The 21937-nt window shown below is 44.2% G+C and overlaps 1 protein-coding gene across 1 annotated transcript in view; it reads right to left on the bottom strand.

Annotated features, from left to right (window-relative positions):
• LOC118510001 overlaps positions 1 to 13451 on the bottom strand; it is a 31996-nt gene extending 18545 nt beyond the window's left edge. The window contains exons 1-6 of the mRNA XM_036051385.1: positions 13040 to 13451; positions 4343 to 4469; positions 2744 to 3072; positions 2149 to 2668; positions 1974 to 2081; positions 1748 to 1901 (exon numbers count right to left, since the gene is read on the bottom strand). Of these exons, the coding sequence (XP_035907278.1) occupies positions 1748 to 1901; positions 1974 to 2081; positions 2149 to 2668; positions 2744 to 3072; positions 4343 to 4424 (1193 nt within the window). The 5' untranslated portion in view covers positions 4425 to 4469; positions 13040 to 13451. The remainder of the gene's footprint in view (positions 1 to 1747; positions 1902 to 1973; positions 2082 to 2148; positions 2669 to 2743; positions 3073 to 4342; positions 4470 to 13039) is intronic.
• Between the last annotated feature and the right edge of the window lie 8486 nt (positions 13452 to 21937).

Below are 21937 nucleotides of genomic sequence, written 5' to 3'. Positions count from 1 at the left end.
CTACCTCGGGCAACCTTAGCAGATAGCCTGCTCTTACGGGATAGAGCTCGCCAATAGCTTCTGAGTTCGGTGCTGGCCTGGTCGAGCTTTGGCTATCACTGCTTGGGCTCTGGGGTGCTTGAGGAACACTGTTCGCAGGCAATTGTGTGTGCTGTCTAGTTTGTTTTTTTTTTTTTTTTTGTTATTGTTTCAGCCCAGATCCGATAGACGGAAGGACGATGTCCAAATTCCGATCCACCGCCACCAGAACCCCAAATCCAGCCATCGCATCCATAGAAACAGCAATAGAACCGGATCCAGATAACGAACATCCCTATCATCTACACCAACAACCTGGATACACACCCCGCAACCACCTCACACTCACAACCGAGCATGCCCGGGATAAGGCAAATAACAGGGAGGAAATGCCTTGTTAACATTTGTGAATTTGTAAACGTCAACACATGCGGTGTTGACAATACGGCAATAAACCGTAATCCTAAAAATATAAATAAATACCTCGGGCAATCAAGAACAGGATTGATTGAATTGATTACTGTGTGTGGGGATTATTCTACCGGAATGTGATGTCTGGTTCTGTTTTGTGAAATAAAGGTGCAGCTATCGTATAGGCTATCGTACCTTTCAATATTTTAATTGAATGCAGACTAATTCAATTACTCTACCAATGCGGACAGCCAATCAATGGCTGATCAACCTATTAGCGGGAGGAGCGGCCACTCGGGACCTTATTAGTCAGGGGGGCTTCATTGATAAAGGAAATCCTGTTACTTCCCTCTAACATCACAATTAACGGGGCCTCAATTGCCATTCCGCTCGGGGCCTCCAAATCTCTTGACCCGCCGCTGTTTCTCATGACTTAAAAAGGTAATTTACTCTCATATTACCCTTTTGAATCAACAGCATATAAGTACTTTTACAGAAATATTGATATGATTTTATAGAAAAAAAGTCAAACCCTAATTGCAATTATGGTCGATTGGTGATAGAGGCGGCAACCCCTTCGGTCTTCATAAGACAGGACCATAAACAGCTCTTTAAACTATCTCTCTTGAATAATTTTTTTTGATTCATTATTTTAGAAAGACTTTGAGGAATTAGACTTTATTTGACACTTGAAATCTTTCAAATTTTTGGCCATAGAACTTCTTTTTTTTTGTGTCATTTACCCAAGATCTTTTTCAAATCTCATCCGAACCGATGGAATTTATAATCCTCTAAGTATTAATCAAATCTTTGCAAGTTAAATAAAATTCACAAAGCAAGCTAAAAATAGCAAGCCTGGACCTTTTCATGTTGTAATATGATACTAAGAATTTATAAACATGTGATATTGAAGTCCGTATCGTAAGTAGTACCACTATCCGTTACATAGGATAAATAATTTATTTCATAAAATTCATTGCTTTATACGATCGCGTCTAGTCCAGCGTCTTACGGAAAGAGAGCATTCAGTCCAATGTTTAAATGGAATAAAATCTTCTTAAGAAATGTACCACAACGACGTTGAGTGAGAGTTTGCCACCAGTCAGAAACGGGTTCGCTTGCAGTTTCCTAGTAAGTGAGAAGATTTTCGTTTTCGTTTTGCTATATCAAAGAATCACAATAGCGTGCGACATTCGCTCTCGTCGGTTGATTAAAATGCTATCTCAATAAATAATCAATACTGTTTGTGCTGCACCGTTGGTTTGCATACGCGCAGGAGCACCGAAAGCCAGCCAGCAAACTGTCTGGCGTGCGTTACGCATAGATTACGCTCTGTATCCACTTGATTGTTTTCTGCACATTGTGGTAGATGCCTGGCTGATGGTCGACCCCGCACCCGAACCCGGCACTGGTAATACCGATCAGCGTGTACCGTCCCCGATCGTTGATGATCAGCGGTCCACCCGAATCTCCTGCAATGGAACGTAACGCGGCGGCGTAACGGTTAGAAGGAAGTTTGAAACAAAGCGTTACGTGAGATCTACCCAGGCAAGCGTCTTGATGACCATCAGAGTGACCGGCGCAGAACATCTCGTTGAATAGCTCCACGTTGATCTTCTTGCTGTTGTGCCATCGAAGACATTCTTTTGTACCTTTGGAATTGCGAAAACCATGTTTAATATTTGTTACATCTCTCTGCTTAAAAGTAGGAACACTCACTAATGATAGGAACGGCCGCCGTCCGTAAGATGTTTGTTCCTGTTTGGCCCATGTTAGCGTTAGTTTTTCCCCATCCAGCAATGATGCCCTTTCGACCGACCAGCTCCATCGGGCGCATCGGTAAGCAGATGGGCAGTATGTGCGATTTGTATCCGGCCGGACGCGTTAGCTTCAGCAGCGCCAAATCGTATCGATCCGGTTGCGTCATACGGAAGATGAATTTCGGATGAACGATTTTCAGCTCCACACGATGCTTTTCGGCCGGTAGGGGTTCAACGATTTTTCCCGAATTTTGTGTGTCCAGCTCACCGAGATAAATTAGGATGTCTTTCAAGCGTGCCTGTTGTATGCAGTGGGCAGCTGTTGCGACGAACCGGCGAGATACGAGCACTCCACCGCACTGATACTCTGCTATGCGGATGTGCGCTTGCCACGGATACTCCGCAAAGTTGGCCGTTCGTCCGCCGATGATGCGCTTCTGCAGGGTGTTCTGTGATGTTTGAGGAATCCCACATTCGTTCTACGATACGGAGGGAAACATAATAGTACGTTAAGCAGTGACTGTGGCGTTCATGGTTGGGAGCAGATATCTCACCTGCATCAGTTGATCGGAACGACGGTGAAAGAAGCTCTTCTGCTTGCTGAAGCCTTGCGCCGGTACAATCATGTTCGATCGACTAACCGGCACAATGGGCTGGATGATTGGTACTGGTACCATTGGTCCGGCATACGCCAACTTCGGCGCAATGATGGCGTTCGATTGTTCGTTCTCGTAGACGCAGCAGGACATAAGCCACCGATTATCACCACATCCGGAAACGTGTCGTCCACCTTCCAGCCAGCATGAAAACGAAAGCCGGCATGCTCGTACCTGGTTCTGGTAGACGCAAGTATCTGGGAGACCCAGGACATTATGTATGATGTCTGTAATTAAGGAGAGGTGATTAAAATATAAAAGGCCATGCCAGATGTTCACATAACCTCACAAAGCCTTGGAGCAGTATTACGTTTGGCAGCGTACAGGAATGTCTTGAGAAACAAGTGATTAAAACTCCAAAAAGGGGAAAAAACCAGTCATACCTAGACCCAAAGCAGAGATTGTATTGAAAGCGCAATTGAAGTTGTTAAAAGAGTTCATTAATCATTTCTTTAATTACAAAGCAATGTGCGCGTCTAGCGTAATTTGAACGATGCAACAGGTGCATGACGAATTGGAATTGCTTGCAAAATTTAACAACATCAACCACCAACCACAACAAATGCTGTCCAGCTTCCTCCATAGGATTGCAAAACTGCAAAATTTTCCGCCCAGCAAGAAGCAACGGTGATTACTCTTCATAATTCACCTGTCACAATGCCGCATCTACTATGCCTAGCTCCGGCAGGAAGGTGGTAAATAGCTAACTGCTACGTCAGGCTTCCTCCACTAGCAAGTGCTTGGCATAGGGACAAAGAAGCGAGACTTGGAAAAGAAAAACTACATCACTGCCGGTGCGAACGCTGTTTGATCTTGGTGGTGCAGTTTGGCATAATGGGCCAAGGGGGGGGGGGGGGAGTGAATTGGCAATATTTCGTAGCACCCAGTTGCTAGGTTCCTCATTAACCTACATCCGAACGGATCGGTTCCTCTTCCTACCCGGGGCAAGCAATTACTGTCGTTCGATGACCGTTCGAACGGGCAAGATTCGCGGTACGATCGCAAAAGATAGCGATCGGCACGAGCATTGATGATAGTGCAGCGCCGATGGAAGTGACCTCGAACTTGATCCCCGGATTTGGAGGGCCAAATCGGTGTGAAGTGATGCTGCGCGAGTGCTTAGCGTGAAATCTATCACAATTGTCCAGCGCAGTTGAAGTGTGAAGGGATGTCAGCTTGGAAGTACACTTGATCGATGGCCTAATTTGTATCTCGGCTAGAGATCGGTGTGAGATTGCCATAAAGTGTCGTTGCTGGATTTTTTTTACTTTAGGTACTAAACGTTAGACGCTCAGCAATGGCCGTTGAGTAACTTAAGCTCGTTGGAAGCATGAGAACAACCCCCATCGTCAAGTCTACGCTCAACAACGGTGTGAAAAAAAATCCCTTAAATACTTGTTGCAGCAATGGCCGTCGTGTTGCATGTTAGCAGAGAGCAAAATAAAAACTTGTGCTGTGCATCACTCAGCAGACAAAACAAAATGGGGTAAGACTTACTTGCGTGTACGAGCGTGGAAAAGCATCCGAACCAAATCAGCAATCCTACAGCGCAGGTTGTTGGGAAATGCCATGAGAGCATCTTCTTCTGTTTGCCGGCCACCGATTGCGTCGTATTTTCATTCTTCTGAAATCGAATCAAATTGAAAAGAATAGGTTAGTCGTGATAGGTTGGATTCGGTTGGCAATATCGTGGGAGCCGATCTTGTCTGCCCTTACTCGGCAAGGTATTCGAAGAATGAATCTGAACCACGGCAGACAACCAGGTTGAAGCTGATCCGTGGTTTCTCGGAATAGAGACGGTTTGGTCTAGTGATTTCAAGAATTGAGTGACCGAATAGACTGATCTGGTCTATTACAGTCACCCAAATCATCAAGTTATGCAACCGTGTGTGGAGGCAAACATTTACATATTTTACGAAGGTCTCGCTATGATAAGCGTCTTAAAAACAAGGGCCAATCTCGTACGAACACGCCGAACATAAATCAGTCCATCAGTCAGAAACCGTTACCCAAACTAGACGCATTCCGATCAAAAAGGAGATCAAAAGCTCTCCTCATCGGTCATCGTACGCAGTGCGCCCAATATCAGCTGGTCTGAGTCCTTCGGAGTCGCCGGTGCCGTTGCTTTAAGCCGCCGTTTATTTTTTGTTTCGCTAGTTTCGTCTGGCCTTGACGAAGGTCGACGTCGGCTTGGTCGGCGAGATCGAAAATAATTTTCCTCGTTGCATGCCACTGCGTTCTTCATGTCATTTCATCACCCACCGAGAGCCTTCCCCACGCCTCTCAGCCAGTGAAGGCAGTTGGGGTAAATATTTTTTCTTTGCATTTTCACTCACTCTTCGTCCATTATCTTTCACATTATGTTTTTATGCTTGTCCTTCGCGGCGTCCACGGCGAAGCCACCCACTTTTCCCGAGTCCATTTACGGCAAGAACGCCACGGGGCGAACGGTCTCACCGCACGGGGGGCTTGGATGGTATGGATGGTTTGACTGACGATTTTTTTCTTACCGCTCCCTTTTTCCTACTTAACGACAGCCTCACTCGCCGACGTGCGTAATTAGTTTGTGTCTTCGTTATTTACGTCGTTTTCGTTTACGGTGTGTTTGGCTTGGTGCTTTTATGTTGTGGCAAACGTTTGCAACCAAGGCAGTGCGAGCTTGAGAATAGCTAAATCACGCACGGTAATTGCTAGAATGTGAGGTTTTGGATATCCAGCACAACGCCAAAAGCAGGCCTTCTTAATGTGGCTGCAAATGAATCTTCTAGTTGCCAAACGGTTGCTTTAAATGTGTGTGAAACCGAGAGAGAAAATAGGGGTTGAATTGGTCGCTTTTCCTCCATTTGAAGTTATAGTTATCCACTTATGGCGCAAAATTAAATGCTTCAGGTAATGAACTTTGAAGCTATTCAATACATACTAAATACTTTTTCCTTTTCTAGTATCTTATACCAAAATGACTCAAATTGAGAGCTGTATTATTGGCTTATCACTATCACCGCATTTATCGCCACCGTGAGGTGTTGAAAGTGGAACTGACTCCACAACAACCATGTTATCTTGTACATCTTTTCGCAACATCAGCCTCTTCCAAGCTCATTTCCATAACCGAACCAAGTGGATCAACGTACCCGCGATGTGCAGTGTGCGTCCAGTTACTGCAGCTGAGTTTCTCGACCACCGCAGTAAATTGGAAGATTGAACTGCTTTTATTTCACTGAGTGCCAGGAAAGCATAGCATGGAAAATTGGTGCAGTTTTTTTCAACACTTTCGCTGCTATCAGAAATTAAAATATTAATTGTTTTAATAATGGGTTTGGTATGAAATTTATAAGTTTCGAATAAAAAGCTATTGAAAATTGATTAATAATTTATTCCGAAGACGACTTACATGGGCTTTTTAAAAAAGAGACTAATTTTAAAATTTTTTTTGCGATGGTTCTGAGTTTGAGCGGTTCAGTCAAGCATTCTTTATGATTTTTAGCATGTCTTTATGTGCTTACTAAATATAATAGCGATTTCAGTTGCTAGAGTTGTTAGAGCTAGAGTCTCAGCTATCGAGAAACAGTAATGTTGCCAAATACATGAAAATAATTACTGAAAAAAATGCGAATGGTAAAACACATCATGAACTGCTTCGAATCTTCCAACGCTTTATCACTGCTAGGGATAGACGAAAACATTTAATAGGGGATAGATTCCGGCCTACCAACAGTGCTGTTGAATTCTTTTAATTCGTTCCCTACTATGATTAGAAGAATCCTGGTTAAAAGTCCCTTCCGCAGTAAAGCTTGGACCTAGATGTCTAAGCTTCCGTCCAAACGAAAGCTGGCCAAGAAAGAATATCGTTGACCAAACTAGCTGTCCATGTCTGAGATAATAATCGCTTAAGATGAGCAGTAGATGGTCCTTGTGAGCGAGTCGTCGATCGAAGAGTCTTGAGCAACCCTCTACCGGTGAACGACGTGTATACGACAACCACTGCTAAGGTGTCTTACAGAGCCACTCGGGTCTGGGTATTTTCGTTGAACGCTTGTTGGACGTAGGATTGGAGCATAATTAAATGCAAAGAGTAATTTTATTTTCATCTATCCCCAAGGCTTATCTTATCTAACTCTAACATTATTCCTCATTATAAGATATAAAATAAATTAAAAATATATTAAAGCTTATTTTCTATAAAAGAGATATCTATAAATATAGAGTTAAAGATTATATGGAACATCTCCATATTTTATGTATCCATTCCTACTGTCTCCTCTTGGTAGGAAGTTGATATCTACAACATTCATTATTATTAATGACTCCAATTAGTCTTAGAGCATGGAATGTTTAAAGCAACATCGCTTAAGCAATTCGCTAGACGCTGGAAATGGGCATTATCTCTAAGATTTTTCCCCCCACAAACTTCCATCGGAAAACCCAAAACAGCGCACTTGCTTGATTATCAAACATTTAGCATTTCGTTACAACGGCACACAGAAAAGCCTTATCTCCTGTTCCGCAGCAACCCGAATCGTGATGCTACCCATTTAACAGAGTCTTCTAATGGTCCCGGTGTAACGTACAAAAGCATCCGAGCTGGTAGCCACACGAAAAGTGGGCCAATTAATCAACGGTTACCGGTTGGCCATTTGATAATTTCGCCACCGGCACCACTGGAAAGCCGCAGCAGGCTCGGTGACGCTGTGTGGAGGGCAAAATAATTATCTTAAAATATCCTCCAGCGTTACTGGTTACTACCACACGCAGCAAAACATTACTACGACAAGGACCTTGAGTGACTTCATCCGCTGGTAGCGTTGCTGGCGCCACGGTAGCAAAAACAACACAGCAAAACCGGTAATGAGTGTTTAATGAATTTCAGCTAACGCATCTGCCTTACTACCCAGGCAAAGGATAACTAATCTAAACGCAGGGTGAGTTGTGGTGATTCGAACGGAAGGAGCTAAGCGGAGGTGATAATTTTGGCCAGCTGTGGCGTTCGTTTTCTCGACAGGTTTCTCACAGTTTTGTCCCGTCTGCAAGGATGAAGGATGGAAGGCTTCCACCACGCTGTAATCTTTCATCGAGCGAATTTCTCCGAAATGCTCTCTGCATCTGGTTGCATCTCCGCCCAATTTTCACCACCCGTCCACTCCTCCCCTGGGGGGAGTGTACGGATCTCGTGAGGGCATTGACGCATTAATACGGCGGTACGCCTCTTTCCTCTTTGCTAAGCGGGGCCGATTATTCGCCAACGCGCCAAACCGCAACCATCGACAGACCGCAGCGAAAACGCAACACTGCGTCATCGATGAACCTTTCTCCTACGCCTGCGGGCGTTCGGTGCCGGCACAGCCTCTCTAGGAACCGGCCAGCATAGCCAAACATCAGCGCCATCATCATCATCATCATCATCGTCATCATCGTGTTCATGGTGCAAATGGTGCTGTGGCTCACAGGTTTGCCTTATTAAACAAACAGATTATCGGGCCCGCGTCGTGCTGGCACCGGCCCCTCCCCCTTACCCACCCCTTTTCTCCTTCCCCCCCCTCCGCCGCATCTTGCCGATGTGCAGTGCAGCGATGAATTAAATTACGGGAAATTAAAATGGAGAAATTACAGCCACGATTGACCTAATCCGCTCGGGCGGAATGCTTTCTACGATTGGTCGCAGGACGAACGTGCGCACCGAGGACCGCGGGAACATGTCCGTAGACGAGCGATGTTACTTGGAGGAGGAGTGTGTGTTGAGTGCAGCAAGAAACAAAGGGAACGACCGAACGGCTTGTCACGCAGCCCTCCCACACCGTCCGGAGCGTGCCACGAATGTCAAATGAATTTTCCCTCCACACGAAACAAAACGGTTTTCTGGCGCACGGATTAGCCAACCGTAATGCCGTCCGGAGGCTTCGCTGCACGGGTACGATGTTCGTTCAAAAAGAACGGCACTCCATCCCCATTCTGGTGAAGAACGGGCCCGACTGAGTATTTCGTTTGAATAAATTATGACAGTATCGCTTCACATGTCAATCGCCCTAAAACGGTCCTAACTCCTAAAGGTGCCGCCATCGCGACCATTACTATGTCATGTTAATGGCTGAATTGCTGTTTTACCCCTTGATCTCACCCGTCCGAGACGGGGCTTAGAATAGAATGAGTGTCGGCTCATTAGCGGTACAGAACGACCGTACAGAATTAGGGTTTTCGGGAAGCGGAGTGCCATAAAGTTTGGAACCGGGAGAAAATTAGAACCCGGTGTGGTTTGATTTGAGCGATAAAGCGGTACATTCGCAAAGCTTGACCGTTACCGGGTGGTTTTTGCTTTTGGCAAATGGTGCTCGGTTGATTGAATATGATGGACGCTTCGTTAGAGAAATATTACTGAAAAAAGGAAACAATCAGAATGGATTGCTGTGAACGGTTCGGTCGTAAAAATTGATCACTGTGTGAATTTACAACTTCATCTCACATAGCTTGTGGGCCATGGCCATGATACAGTGGTCAAAATCAATGTTAAGCAAAAATATTCATACTGAAACGAACAAGAGGAAGTGGCGATGCGTGACAGCAATCATAAATGTGGAGATATTTTTAGCAAATCGATTATTAATATTCCCGAACAGTGTGTGGTAACGGTATTTTGAGCGAAGAATCAAACAGAGCACCGATTGAAATCTTCATCTTCTTTTTCATTGGCTCTACCACCTCGAGAGGTCTTGGCCTAGAATTGCTAGTTTCCTTAATTTAATTTACTTGTGGCTGGATAATTAATCCTGCTCAAGGAAATGTGGTCTGGACGGGATTCGATAACCGGTCCATTTGTATGAAAACAGGTGCCTCGGCAACTAGGCTGCTGTTTTCGGCTTTGGGAATAAAATGGCTTCATGATTCCTTGCAGTCTTGATAAAAGCTCAAGAGTGCAGTCTTAAGAACCGAACATCAAAGAAATAGATCAATGGTGTCTATAGTTTTAGCTAATAATTTTAATAATTTTGTTTTAGAGTACTTTATTACATGTCTATGTAAAAAAACTTTAAGTACAGTAAAGAAGTGAGCACAATTAAGATCGTTACGAGCTTAAACAAGGTTTTGAGATTGCTTATAGAATGTGATGCTCATGTGCTGAGCATGGCACCGAACGACCTAGAACGACGATAGAATTAATCCGTCTACGACGGTGCCTAATCGTGAGCAGCATCTAAATTTCTTCAAAAATCTAGAACCTCAAAATAAATCATTTGATACGTTAGTTACACCATTATGTTAGATTAAATTACAATGCTTGAATAAATTTAACAAAATTAAGGGGACTTTGCAAAATTTAATTCGATATGTATCATTCTCATACGTACATTACTGGATATAATCGCTATGATTTTCTTAGATATTGAAAATTCATAAAATGAAGAACTCGGGGCTACTAAGTAGTCAGACGCTTTAAAAGTCAGCCATTTCGATTGTATAATTTCTTCTAACTACCTTTTACCAACTGACTTCCAGTATCAACTATTCTATTACCTGGTAAAACCAAGCAAACGACTCAACTCAGAAATCGTAGGTAAAGACCTATAGAATAGCTGGACGAACCTGTAGAATTTTCAAAACAGTAGAACAAGATTCCCTAAAATATTTTAAATAAAAGACCCAGAGTGTAAATCGAAAATAAGCAGCAATTATTCTTCATAACAACCAAGTCAATGCGTTTTAAAAGGTAACCAGATACAAACCATTATTCCATGCTGATCTCCTAAAACACCTTTTGTGGACACAAATCAATCGTTTCCATTGTTCGACCCCTTGTAAAACCAATCACAAACAAACCTCACAACAACGAGAAGAAAAAAAAACAATCCCAACACAATGTTCCTGCACCTTCTTATCGAAACGCCACCACAACCACCACCACCGGACCTATCACTTAGGGAACGAAAATAAATCGCAAATTCAAACACTCCCCGGACCCAAACACGCTGGGGGAAAGTACGTGCATGAGCGCAAAAAGTGAAAGAGCGCAAAACCGCAAACACCCGAACGGCACAACGCAATGCAAACGCCGGCGTTGCCCCTGTACCGAAAGCCGATTGCCGGTTTCGCATCGGGCCTCCATTGTCCAAGGCTCGGTCGCCCCTTTTTTGGTGGTGGTGGTGGGTGCGTCCGGACGACTGAAGCATGCATTATGCTCCATATTCAAATCGATCGAATGGACCGACACCAACGGCACCGCGCGAAAAGAAAGATCCGTAACGAACAAAACACTTTCGCCTCCGAAAAGCCGATGGTCGGATGGTGTGAAGGAACCGTTGAGGAAGCGTCTCAAATTGGTGATAACGCGCCCAGTGCCAAATAATGCATCCGACAACACCCGCACCCGGTCAATGCACTTTTAAGCGGGGTTGGTTTTCCCTTTTGTTCATCCAGCGGATGGTGATGGACGCATTCTCAGCCAGCTGAACAGCGAATACCCGGTAGTGGCAACGCATCTCGGTACGGTCATTTTCCATGTCCAAACTTATGCTTTCGAAACAAAAGCTTCAGACAAACGTGTAGCCTGCAGCTTCCCCCCCCCCCCTCGCCTGTGTCCCTCTGTCGTGAGCATCCGTGGTCTATTGTGGTGGGTTGGGAGATTTGTTTTTATTGCTTGCCGTCTTTCTTTATTTTGAGACCAAATTATGCACGAAAGCGATAAATTGAGGAAAACTCTGGTCCACAAACGAAACGCCGCTCGGCAAGGGTACAATACACGCCCCGGTGACAACACGATGGGATCGCCATGGAGAGAAAAGCATGCAAATCGTGCAAGCGGGAAAATGGGGGCCTTTGTTGTTTGGCGTACTTTTCTCAACTGCATGTCCGCACATTTCCACCCCTGTCCGCATTGTGTTTTTCGCGCATGGAGCGCATGTTTTTCGTGTGTTGTCTCGCGGCCTGTCCAACGCTGGTGAAGAGTTGACAGGAGAATTAATCTTGAGTCGGGTGACAGCATGCAGCAACGAACGCATGTAACCAGTTCCCATGAGTCCCCAGGTAGCTTGGGCACCGTGAAACCGCGACTATTCAACATCCATTTTCCACCCATGTTCGTGGAAATGCTGGACTGCTTGTCCAGTTTTTCACAGCCGCGTTGTTTTTGAAACACTTGCACCCAATTTATAGCCGACCTATCGGTAGCAGATCCACTGTTACCATTACGTCAGAGACGGCATCTGCACCAAAGCGAAGTGAGCAAAAAAGCCCGAAACTCGGTCACATTTACATGAACCGTACTGAACCGCGCTTGTTTCTTTTTGCTCCATGAGCTACTCCAGCACGAAATTGGGTGCTGGGTGGCTGGTTTTTAGCTTGTTTCGTGTGTGCGTCTGTGTTGTTTTTTTTTCTTGCCGGAGCTACATCGTAAAGAACTCCAAAGCGTTCGCAATGTGCACAGCTCGTTGCGTACGAAAATCCCGAAAGCTCTGTCATGCGACGGCACTGGCCTGGTTAGTGCGAATGCCAGTAGGTCTTTGCTTCCCACATTGCTCGGGGATGTATGCCCCGTTCCCGAACCCCGTTAGCAGACAGGAACAGGAAGGAAGAGGTACAGTTTTTTTTAACACACAAACTCTTGCACACACTCACGCACTGCCAGTAACATCGGCAAACAGCCACACACGAACACGGTCCGTGCTCCGGTCTTACTGGAGCACTATGATTTATGAGAACTATAACGCCGGAACCGGTTGGATTTAGTTCTTGTGTTTTGTTTCCGTTTAGGCTCACGGGCAAATGGCTTTGGGGCATGTTTTCGCTTTGGGTTTGCTTTTCGCCTCGAGCTGGCGTAGAAGGATCTTCATGTGATCATCAGCTGATGATGCTATGTTCTTCTTCGCATTCGCCAAACGGGAAGCGTTTACGATCAGCGCTGGACCGTAGCTTAAACCAAGCAGAGATGAACGAAGGCACACAGCAGCAGAATAATCGACCACCGAAGCTAAACCAACGTGATCCTCCACACACGAGGCGCAGACGTGTGCTCGACTGCCGTTTTGCGTTTTAATCCAATTTTTAATTAGAATAAGTAACTGGTTCACCCGGTATGGCTCCACTTTTCACGGCCCATTATTGCCGATCGCTTAGCAGACCGGGGAGGCGAGAGCACCCAGCCGAAACTTATGGCCGGAAGATTGGCCTCCTGTGGGATGTAGCTGAAAGAATGGCTGAATGGATGCGCACCTTCGCAAGGAACCGTCTGCACTCCAGGAGGGAGGTTCATCGGAACACGGAATCGATCGGGAAGTGGACCACACCGAATCGCGGAAATCGCCACCCAGCCTTACAACACACGTTTTCCGCAGCACGGGACACAATCTGGTGTCGAACGAGAGCGACTCGTTTTTTTGTTGTTGCTCTTCTTTCGCTTTTCTAGGACTGATGCAGCTCCCGGGATGTGCGAGCCGCCGCAAGAAGTCGAAAGCACCAACCCGGCAACACAGAAGCGAACGAAAAACATATACACACACACACACGGTAAACCGGTTCACACACGAGGAGGGTTCGAAGGGAAAACCGGGACTCACCCGGGAGCCAAACGCCCCAAACACAAACAGTACTACGATCGATCGAGAACCGAACCGAGCGGGCCGCGGTGTTATGGCAGACTGAAGAAGTGTTCCAAATGCCGGACCGGAATGTGCCCGTTCCTCGGTGTGCGCGCAGGCAAAACTCGCTCCGCAGCGACGCGGCATCGTCGCCCGGGCTGCGAAATAAAGCGGCCTGCAAGGGCTGTGCGCGAGTTTGCTCGATTCACCTAGGGGCCCGGCGTGGTGAGCGATCGCTCTTGGGAAAAGCGAAATGGAGCTATGGATTTACATGGGAAACATGAAAATACAAAACAATAGTATAAATTGAGGCTAAGTCGAAATTATCTGGAAGATTTAAGCTAAGTAACTCAGTATATCAAACAGTAAAATAAATATTAGTCAACCCAGTGACGGTTCGGAGTCCTTTGAGGCACGAAGCAGCATTAAATTTGGATGACTCTAATACATGGCACCTGCTGAGTGATTCGAAGTTAGAAGCTTAGCGAAAACATTATTGTTTATTGTTTATTATCATTATAATTCAATGGGCCACGCAGGGCCCCCTTGAAGCTTAATTGCTAAGACACTTAACAGTTATGAGGACGGACGGTTCGAATACAATTTAAAATCGCGGCGCGTGGCATGTCCGGTTGATGACGATTACTAATACAATTATATTCACGGCACACACGGAGAAAGGGATCAAAGGTATCATAACGGGTTCGGCGATCCTCTAAGTCACGCAGCGTCCTTGGGCGAAGTGGCCTGCTTGGGACGCATAGGTAAAGCCCAGAGGGTAGTGTTGGGGAATCGATCCGGTAGCCCAAAAGTCTCGCAACAAATAGTCTCCGGGCGTTGCAGTTACGCTGGTTCAGCGACTCGAAAACATTATACGAGACCCTGTATGAAGTTCTTCCTAGGCACCACAACCTTGATTACTAGCTTAAGTGACTTATAAGAATATATTAGAATATAAGAGTTTCTGTCGATAAGAATAAGCCCCGTAAAAACTCAGCGTCTCAAGCATCTGCTTCGTTTGCTTACAGTACGATTAATACCTGAATAAAACACCAAAAATAGCTTTAAAACTATGCACCAAAACAATACAATTCAATCGTTTGGGTTTGGGACTTTATTTAATTTTCGTTAATTAAAAACAAGGAAAATGTAACTGCTTAAAACATCTAAACTGTTTTTTTTTTCTTGAAGCCTTAGTCCTTTCCACATCGTTCCAACATGTCATTTTCGAAAGACCCTAACGATCGGTAGCTACTTCATCTTGACGACTGAAAGATTGGAAAAGGATCACTGAGAGCAGTTTGTAAAAAAACGTTGACTATGTATGTCAGCTATAAGTCTCTTCCAAACAACATGTGGTCACGATAAATAACTAATAAATTTGTACAAGCGCATTCAGTCACTCATTCTTAGTGATTTATCCTAAAAATGGACTAAAACGGTGAGTATTGCTCAGCAATTTCAATACGACTTCGTTTACGACTGAGAGGCTCCAGCCTTATAGATTATCTGTGCAGAAAAGACATGGCTCACCAACGATCGACAGCTAAGAAATAGATTGCTAAGACACAGTATTAACGAAAGAAAAAATCGAAAAACCTTCATAAAAGTCCAAATTTTTATTTTATGTTTTAATAAAAGAAGAGTTTATTTATAAAAGTTATTATATTTCATCCTAGAATCAAGTTAATTTTATTTTTAAAAAGAGATTTGTTTAATGATTGTTCAAAGAAATAGCTTGACACACAGTTGCGGAAACGGGCTGTTAAGAGATAAAATAATTTGTGTCCATGGAACATACGTACTTTATTAGATAAGGAACTTGAAATATTTAACATTTCTGTAATGTGTTTGATTTTGATGTTCTACTACAATACTTTTCCAACCGACAATACAAACAACTATACGCAACCGGGCGAGATGTAGGTGCTTCCTACTGCCAGGTGAATAGTATCGTATCGTCGATCAGCTGAAAAGTTGTTGAACATCGAGAAGCAAGGGTAGAAGGAGACGATCGAGAGTGACAGATAAGGGTGGGGAGTGCGGTAGGCGGCGAGTGTGGAAAATGGAAAAGAAACGTGCGCGTGAGCTAGAGAGTGAAATAGAGACGCAAGCTAAGCAGCATGACTCAAGCAGCTCAATGGCTCAGTTGTCGCTGCTCGTAAACGACGGGGCTTAAAAATGAATCGTAGAACAATTCACGCAAACACAGAGAGATCAGAAGACCAGAGGTGGACAACTTGACAACGGGAAAAGTGTCCCGTACGAGCCAGGCGATCGTATAAAGTTGAACGACGGCAAAAAACGAGGTGGGAAAAAGGAAACGACATAACTGTATCCCCGGCTAGTAGTACAGGTGTGCTGCAAAAGCAGGTACGCGTGCCATCAACATCGATCAGGAGGACTTTTCCTGACACTCCCGATGCTCGTGAGCTCCACCGACCTACCCCTTCCCGGCTATCCACTTCAATCCCTGGCGCTAAGCACTCATGCTTTCCTTCCCGGTGGTGGAATCTGTGACACATATAAGCATCGACGAAGGAATGCTGTTACGGAGCACGGAAAAGACATCGTACGGATAGACATATTTCCGGCGTGGAAAACATTCACGAACTCTTGTCCAAAGTTGTATGTAAGGTTTTTTTTTTGGTCGTGAGTGTGTGTTTTTTGAGGCAGAACACACCACACCGGCGCGGTGGAAAAGGCACTGATTTTTCCATACCTTCGTTGCTCATTTCCGACTGGTGGTGCGGTTCGGATAGAGCTGATATCTTCCCACGGGCACTTTTAAAGCACTCGGCCATTTATAGCCGGGGGAAGAATTTGGCAAAACGGACGAAAGACGGAAAAAGAAAATGCACACTCAACAGTAATGGAAGCAATGCGGGCTGTGGGATGGGATGGGAGAAGAGGTGTGCCGAGAGAACCAGAAGGTTAGTGGTTTATTAGGTTAAGCATGCGGAACGGAATGAAGCGAACGTACGCCGGGAAGGACCACCAGAAAACGGGGTGGGGGGACCTCTCCAAATTATAAGTGGATAAATTATTTCCGTTTGAGGAGATTAATTTTGATATGCAAATGGGTGGCGTCGGTGCGGAATGCTGGAAACGATCAAAACGATCCAATGTGCAACGGGAGTTTCTGAGAGGGGTTGCCCAGTGCCGGACAACAATGCACACGTGGTGGTTGAAAGGTGAGGATGTGTTGGAGAATGGAGTGGCTTTGTTTCTTCCAAATCCTGATGATCTGACATTGGTCGGAGGCATGTATGCTCAAACAAACAATGGATACGTTAATTACCGTAAACAGTTGGGTGAGCTATGGCGGTTGATGTTATTAATGTAGCTTACTGGCTATTAAGGTAAATCCTATTGAATGATACACATAAAACAGGTTTAATGGAAAATATTTGAATGGACTTATCAGTCGCTTCAGAATTCTTGAATGGAGAAAATATGTGCAAAAACATGTTGATGATAAGAAGCTTTATGTCTCTTTTCAAAAACTGCTTATCACATTTTGAAGCGCATTGTGTTCTCTCTCAAATATCGGATCAGAATTTGACCGAAGACAGTTGGCAGTCACATTTGACTTGTGCATAAAAATTCACGAATAGGCACAATTTATGTATCAGCTTTCCGAGAGGAATTTTGTTATGTCAGAACTATTTATGGACACTGTTCAAGGTGATGTGGACAATTTGTCCACGACTATCAAAACTGTCGTATTTCAACACCTACTTCACATTGCTGTAAAATCAACGAGGAGATGGTAGGAGTGGAGCTGCTGCTCCGCTATCTTCTCCAATATTTGCTGCATCGTGAAGATCTTGGACACCGACTACCTCAACGAAAATATATTAAATTACGACCCAAGAAAGTGTTTTAAGATGATTTCCTTTCCTAAATTTTATAAACGACATCACTCAATACATTCCCGGGGTTTACTGCGACGTACATAATAAGAACGATTGCTTAAAGCTCTAACTACATCAGTGTGAACTTAAAAAAATGTTTTGTGCAATAACTTTCAGGAGAAAAAAATTACCTTTAATGTTAAGCTATAGTATTTCCGACCTCATGATTAGATTTAAAAGACGTGTGTCGAATAATTTCACTGACCTGTTGTGCTTAAAATAATTGTCTGTCGTACACTGGAGTTTACGCGTATTATTAGTATTATTTGAAAACCGCACCTCCAAAACAAAATCGACGGAATAAATGTAACAATGGGAGAAATGGAACAGTTGAAGAATTTACGGAGTAACAACTTTATTTCACGACCTTATCGCTCTGCTGACGTTTCGCTACTGATCTACTTTTCATCAAGGTATGTAGATATAGAAGGTAGAGTTGTTTAGAGCAATTTGACATTTCTCGACCTGACATAACAATTCCGGGGTGATCGAGGGGAAGGGTATTGAGAAGAGTGAGAGCAGCATCGGAGGAGGCGCCGGTGGTGGTATCGCTTGCGATTTTTTGACGAAAAATGCAACCAAATATCGTCAATCTTCTGTGGGACAACTCTTAATATGCAAAGATGACCCATAAATTAGCGAAATTGCTCAAGGGACTGAGAATCGAGGCTGTTTGTTCATGTTGGTAGCCCCATACCATATGTTTTTGTAAACAAACTCTGACATAACTCGACTAAAATGTCGCCCTGTCAAATCGATAAAAATTCACCTTCTAAATACATACACCTTGACTTTTCATCCTCTGCCCAAGGTGATCCTCAAAGTGAGTTGAGAGAAGGTGTCGTAAAAAGCCCGTTTTGACACATGGAAAGAAGTAAAAGACCGGCACCAGTTTGACGTTTACTTGACCGAATCGAATCAGCTGGTTATATGTGTTGTTTATTATTCTCGAAGCAATAACATCATTATAAGATTTGTTTTCTTCCATTCTGCTGTTCAATATCGTTCGGCAAGCTAAGATCAAGTGAAGAAATCAGGATAATGTAGTGTTTCAGTGCTATCTGAGGTGATTTTTATTATATTTATTACTGTTTAAGATGGTAACGATTCAGCGCCTATACGGACACGGCAGCTTTGACTGTATCGGCGTCACAGGCGGAGCCGGTTTGCATCCCCGAACTCTTGGTTGATCCGAGATATAGGATCGTTCCTCTTTTTGGCCGATCTGCTAGCAAAAATTCATCAAGAGCACAGCAGATCGAGCTTCATGAATGTATGCTAGAGATCGCTTGCTTGACCAACAAAGAATGCTTGACCGCAGATTGTTTATATTTCAGTCAAGTAAACGTCAAATTTTTTTTTCAAAATGTCCGACCGAGAAATCGCTATTCCGACACCTCCTCTCAACTCACTTTGGTGATCCTTCTCATTTTACTCCGTACAGGGTGATCTTGCCTGCTACCCAACTAACGTTTTTGATTTTACATAAAGGCACTTCATAAGAAAATAAATACAATCCTTTATGGGGTTATTACACGAGGAATTTTTTGGTTGGTGATTTTCTGTCAAATAGGGCGTTTGACAGAAAAAAACCAGCTGTCCGTGTAATAACACAATATGCTGCACAGATTTTTATTGCCATCATCCGAATTATTTTACATTTGAATTGTCCGTTATTCTAAAATGGAATGAAATATTTATCATTAACACGTATCGTACCATGCCGGGCACCGACTGACGATGCCATTATGATAGGGATACTTTTTCGTGACCGACAGCACTTCGGTCAGACGAACGTTCGGTTAGAGATTTTTCGGTTCAAACTGGTCCCAAATCGCTCTCTTTGCATTAACAAAACATCGTCTTCAATATTCATCTTAAATCACACGAAATAAACTGGACAATAATATTCAATAAAAATTGCGAGGCAAAACAACGCTTCCAAAATGTAAACAATCCACACTTTGACAGAAAAAAACCAGCGCGATCGAAATCTGAATTGAGCATGTCGAATTCATTTTTTCAGACCGGCATTTATCTGTCAAACGTGTTTTGACAGAAAATCACCGATGAAAAATTCCTCGTCTAATAACCCCATTACTATCAACTACACTGGTCTAATGGTATTGAGTGCCCTTCGTACCGTTCAAGATGTCTTCTCTTTTGGACACTGGACTGAACACGTTGCAGCAAAGAAGGATGACTAATTTTTCCAGAAGTTGATTTTTGATTTAGAAGACGCCCTGGTCTCTTTTATTTAAGATAAATTTCACTACTCAAGAACGAACGATGGGCTTAATGATTTTAATGCTTTTTAAGATTTTTTTTTTCTACAGCCTTCTGCACTAACGATTCAACTACACAAATGACAAATTTGTACATGACTCCTCCCTCATGTAAATAGTTCACGTAATGTAGAGCAAAGTCCAGAATTGACCCGATTTTCTTATTCTTCCTTGGCACTACATCCTGTAAAGGGTTCAGCCTGTCATTTTAGCAAAGTAGTCAGCCCTGCTTATGGGGACGCGGCCTGAATGGGATTTTCTGTCGTGTGAAGAACTGACACTGATCGCCTTTATTGTTTCTGCCACCGGACCGCCCAGAATTAAAACACGTAGGTCTAATAACGTCACTGAACCGTTTTGCATATAATTATTGTACTGTACAATAGTCCGTCCCATATTAGAGTTTGCGAGTATTCTTTGGACACTACAACTCCGAAACAAAATTGACTAGAGGCATCGAATAGAGGTAATTCAAATAAATAATTAGGGTCCTGTACAGTATTTATTATTTCATATGTTGACTACTGGTTAAACAGACATCCCAGTGCCTCCTATTTAAAATAAATTTACTGCTCCAAAGCAAACTTTAACAAAGGCAAAGGCCTTGTCATCTAGAGCAAAGTCCAGAAATGGCACGATCACATCTAGTTTAATGCGGACACTCTGTAAAAAGTCATCTCTCAAATCCTGTAATCCATCTGTAAAGGTGACTATTTTGCATTGTATTTCCTAATGTTTGTGATTATAAAAACCCTTAAAATATATTTATTTGACTTGCTTTATTAAAAGGTTTCCTATCTAAGTTAATTGATGCATAACGTAGGATTTTTTCCAGTTTGTTTTGTTCTTTGAGGTGATAAATGAGTCGTTACAGAGAACGACGTTGCACTTCCAAAGATTAAGATGATAGTTAAAAAACAAATTGTTGCAAACAATTTCCCAAATTGTCTTTCTTTTCCTTGCTTTAAAATATCCCATCCACCCGATTCTACGATCACGAGCAACGTCCTATAATTAAGGGAGCCTCAACGTTGTTGAAGATCCTTCAAACATTCATTCATCTTCAATCTCACTTTCCCCCGGAATGGACATTCAATTGCGCTCGATCAGTGCCGCTCGCAACACGTGCGTTTCTGCAACATTGTACGTGGTTTCCATCCACGCGAGACCCTGTTCTTGTCGCTGCCGTCATCATCGTCCAGGCTTTCGCAGCTTGGCATCATGATGGCTACGCCTTCGTGCACGTTGCCTACGATGGGCGATGAGTGATGGCTTTATAATAAGGAGAGAAAAACGAACTCCACTCGCTAGCTGCGGAGCCCGGCAATGCATCCTTACTGATCGTTAACAGTCCAGCCGGTCGGTACCCGGTAGCGATCGAACGTTGCGTCGAGCGTCGAACGGTGAGTGTCAAGATGAAATGGACAGTTGACATTCATTACTACGCTGATTATTATTATCCTCCTCGCAACAACATCGCGCCGAAGGGCCTCCACACCATTGATACATAATTTATGATCGACCCTCCCACTAGACACTCGGCCTGATTCGCTAGCGCAAGCCGGGAGGACTCTTGCTTCGGCTCGCGTCTTTTGAATTGATTCCGGTGAAAAAGTTTCACGTGCCGGCAGCCACCAGCCAGCGGGGAAAAAAAGAGATTTGTTGATTTATAACCGCATGGAAAGGGTCGAATGTTTTCAGCCGAACATGCTTTGCTTCATGTCACGATTTCTTTCTAGCGAGGCGTTTTCGCAGCTTTGGCAAACGGGCAACATGAAAAACGGTTTTGTGGTGCGTTTGAACCCGCGTATAATGACGTCACCTGCAGCGCGCAAAGAAAAGCAAAACAAAGGTCAGCTCCGCAACCCACACACACACACATAACGCACACTTCTAGTCCGGGCACCTTACATCACACGCACGCGGAGGTCACTGCGAGATCCGGTTCCTTTCGCTGACACGCGGTGCACGGGGTTAATCAACGTTGCGGATCCTTTGGCCTCGCCGAGGGCTTCGCAATAATAAAAATAATGGCAACCCGACTCTCCCCGAAAGCCATCCACGCTCTCGGGATAATCGCTTTTTACAATTCCATCCACCTTCTTCATCGGATGGTACGGGCGGACGGAGGCAGGCAGGGAAGCACATTATCGTGCTCATAAACTGTAGGTTTCATTTTGAGGCCCAGGATATGTTAAGAAGGGGTGTTAGGGTGGGAGAACGAGCAGCGTAGCCGGATGCGACCCGTGTTGGTGGGTCGCTGGTGAAAGAAAAGGGCGCCATTTACTGTCTCGGCGGGGTTGGTGATTTGGCCTGGAACCCGTCGAATGA

Source organism: Anopheles stephensi, chromosome 3 (assembly GCF_013141755.1).
Source record: "Anopheles stephensi strain Indian chromosome 3, UCI_ANSTEP_V1.0, whole genome shotgun sequence".
NCBI classification, from domain to species: Eukaryota; Metazoa; Arthropoda; class Insecta; order Diptera; family Culicidae; genus Anopheles; species Anopheles stephensi.
This window is presented reverse-complemented; position numbering and strand designations above follow the sequence as displayed.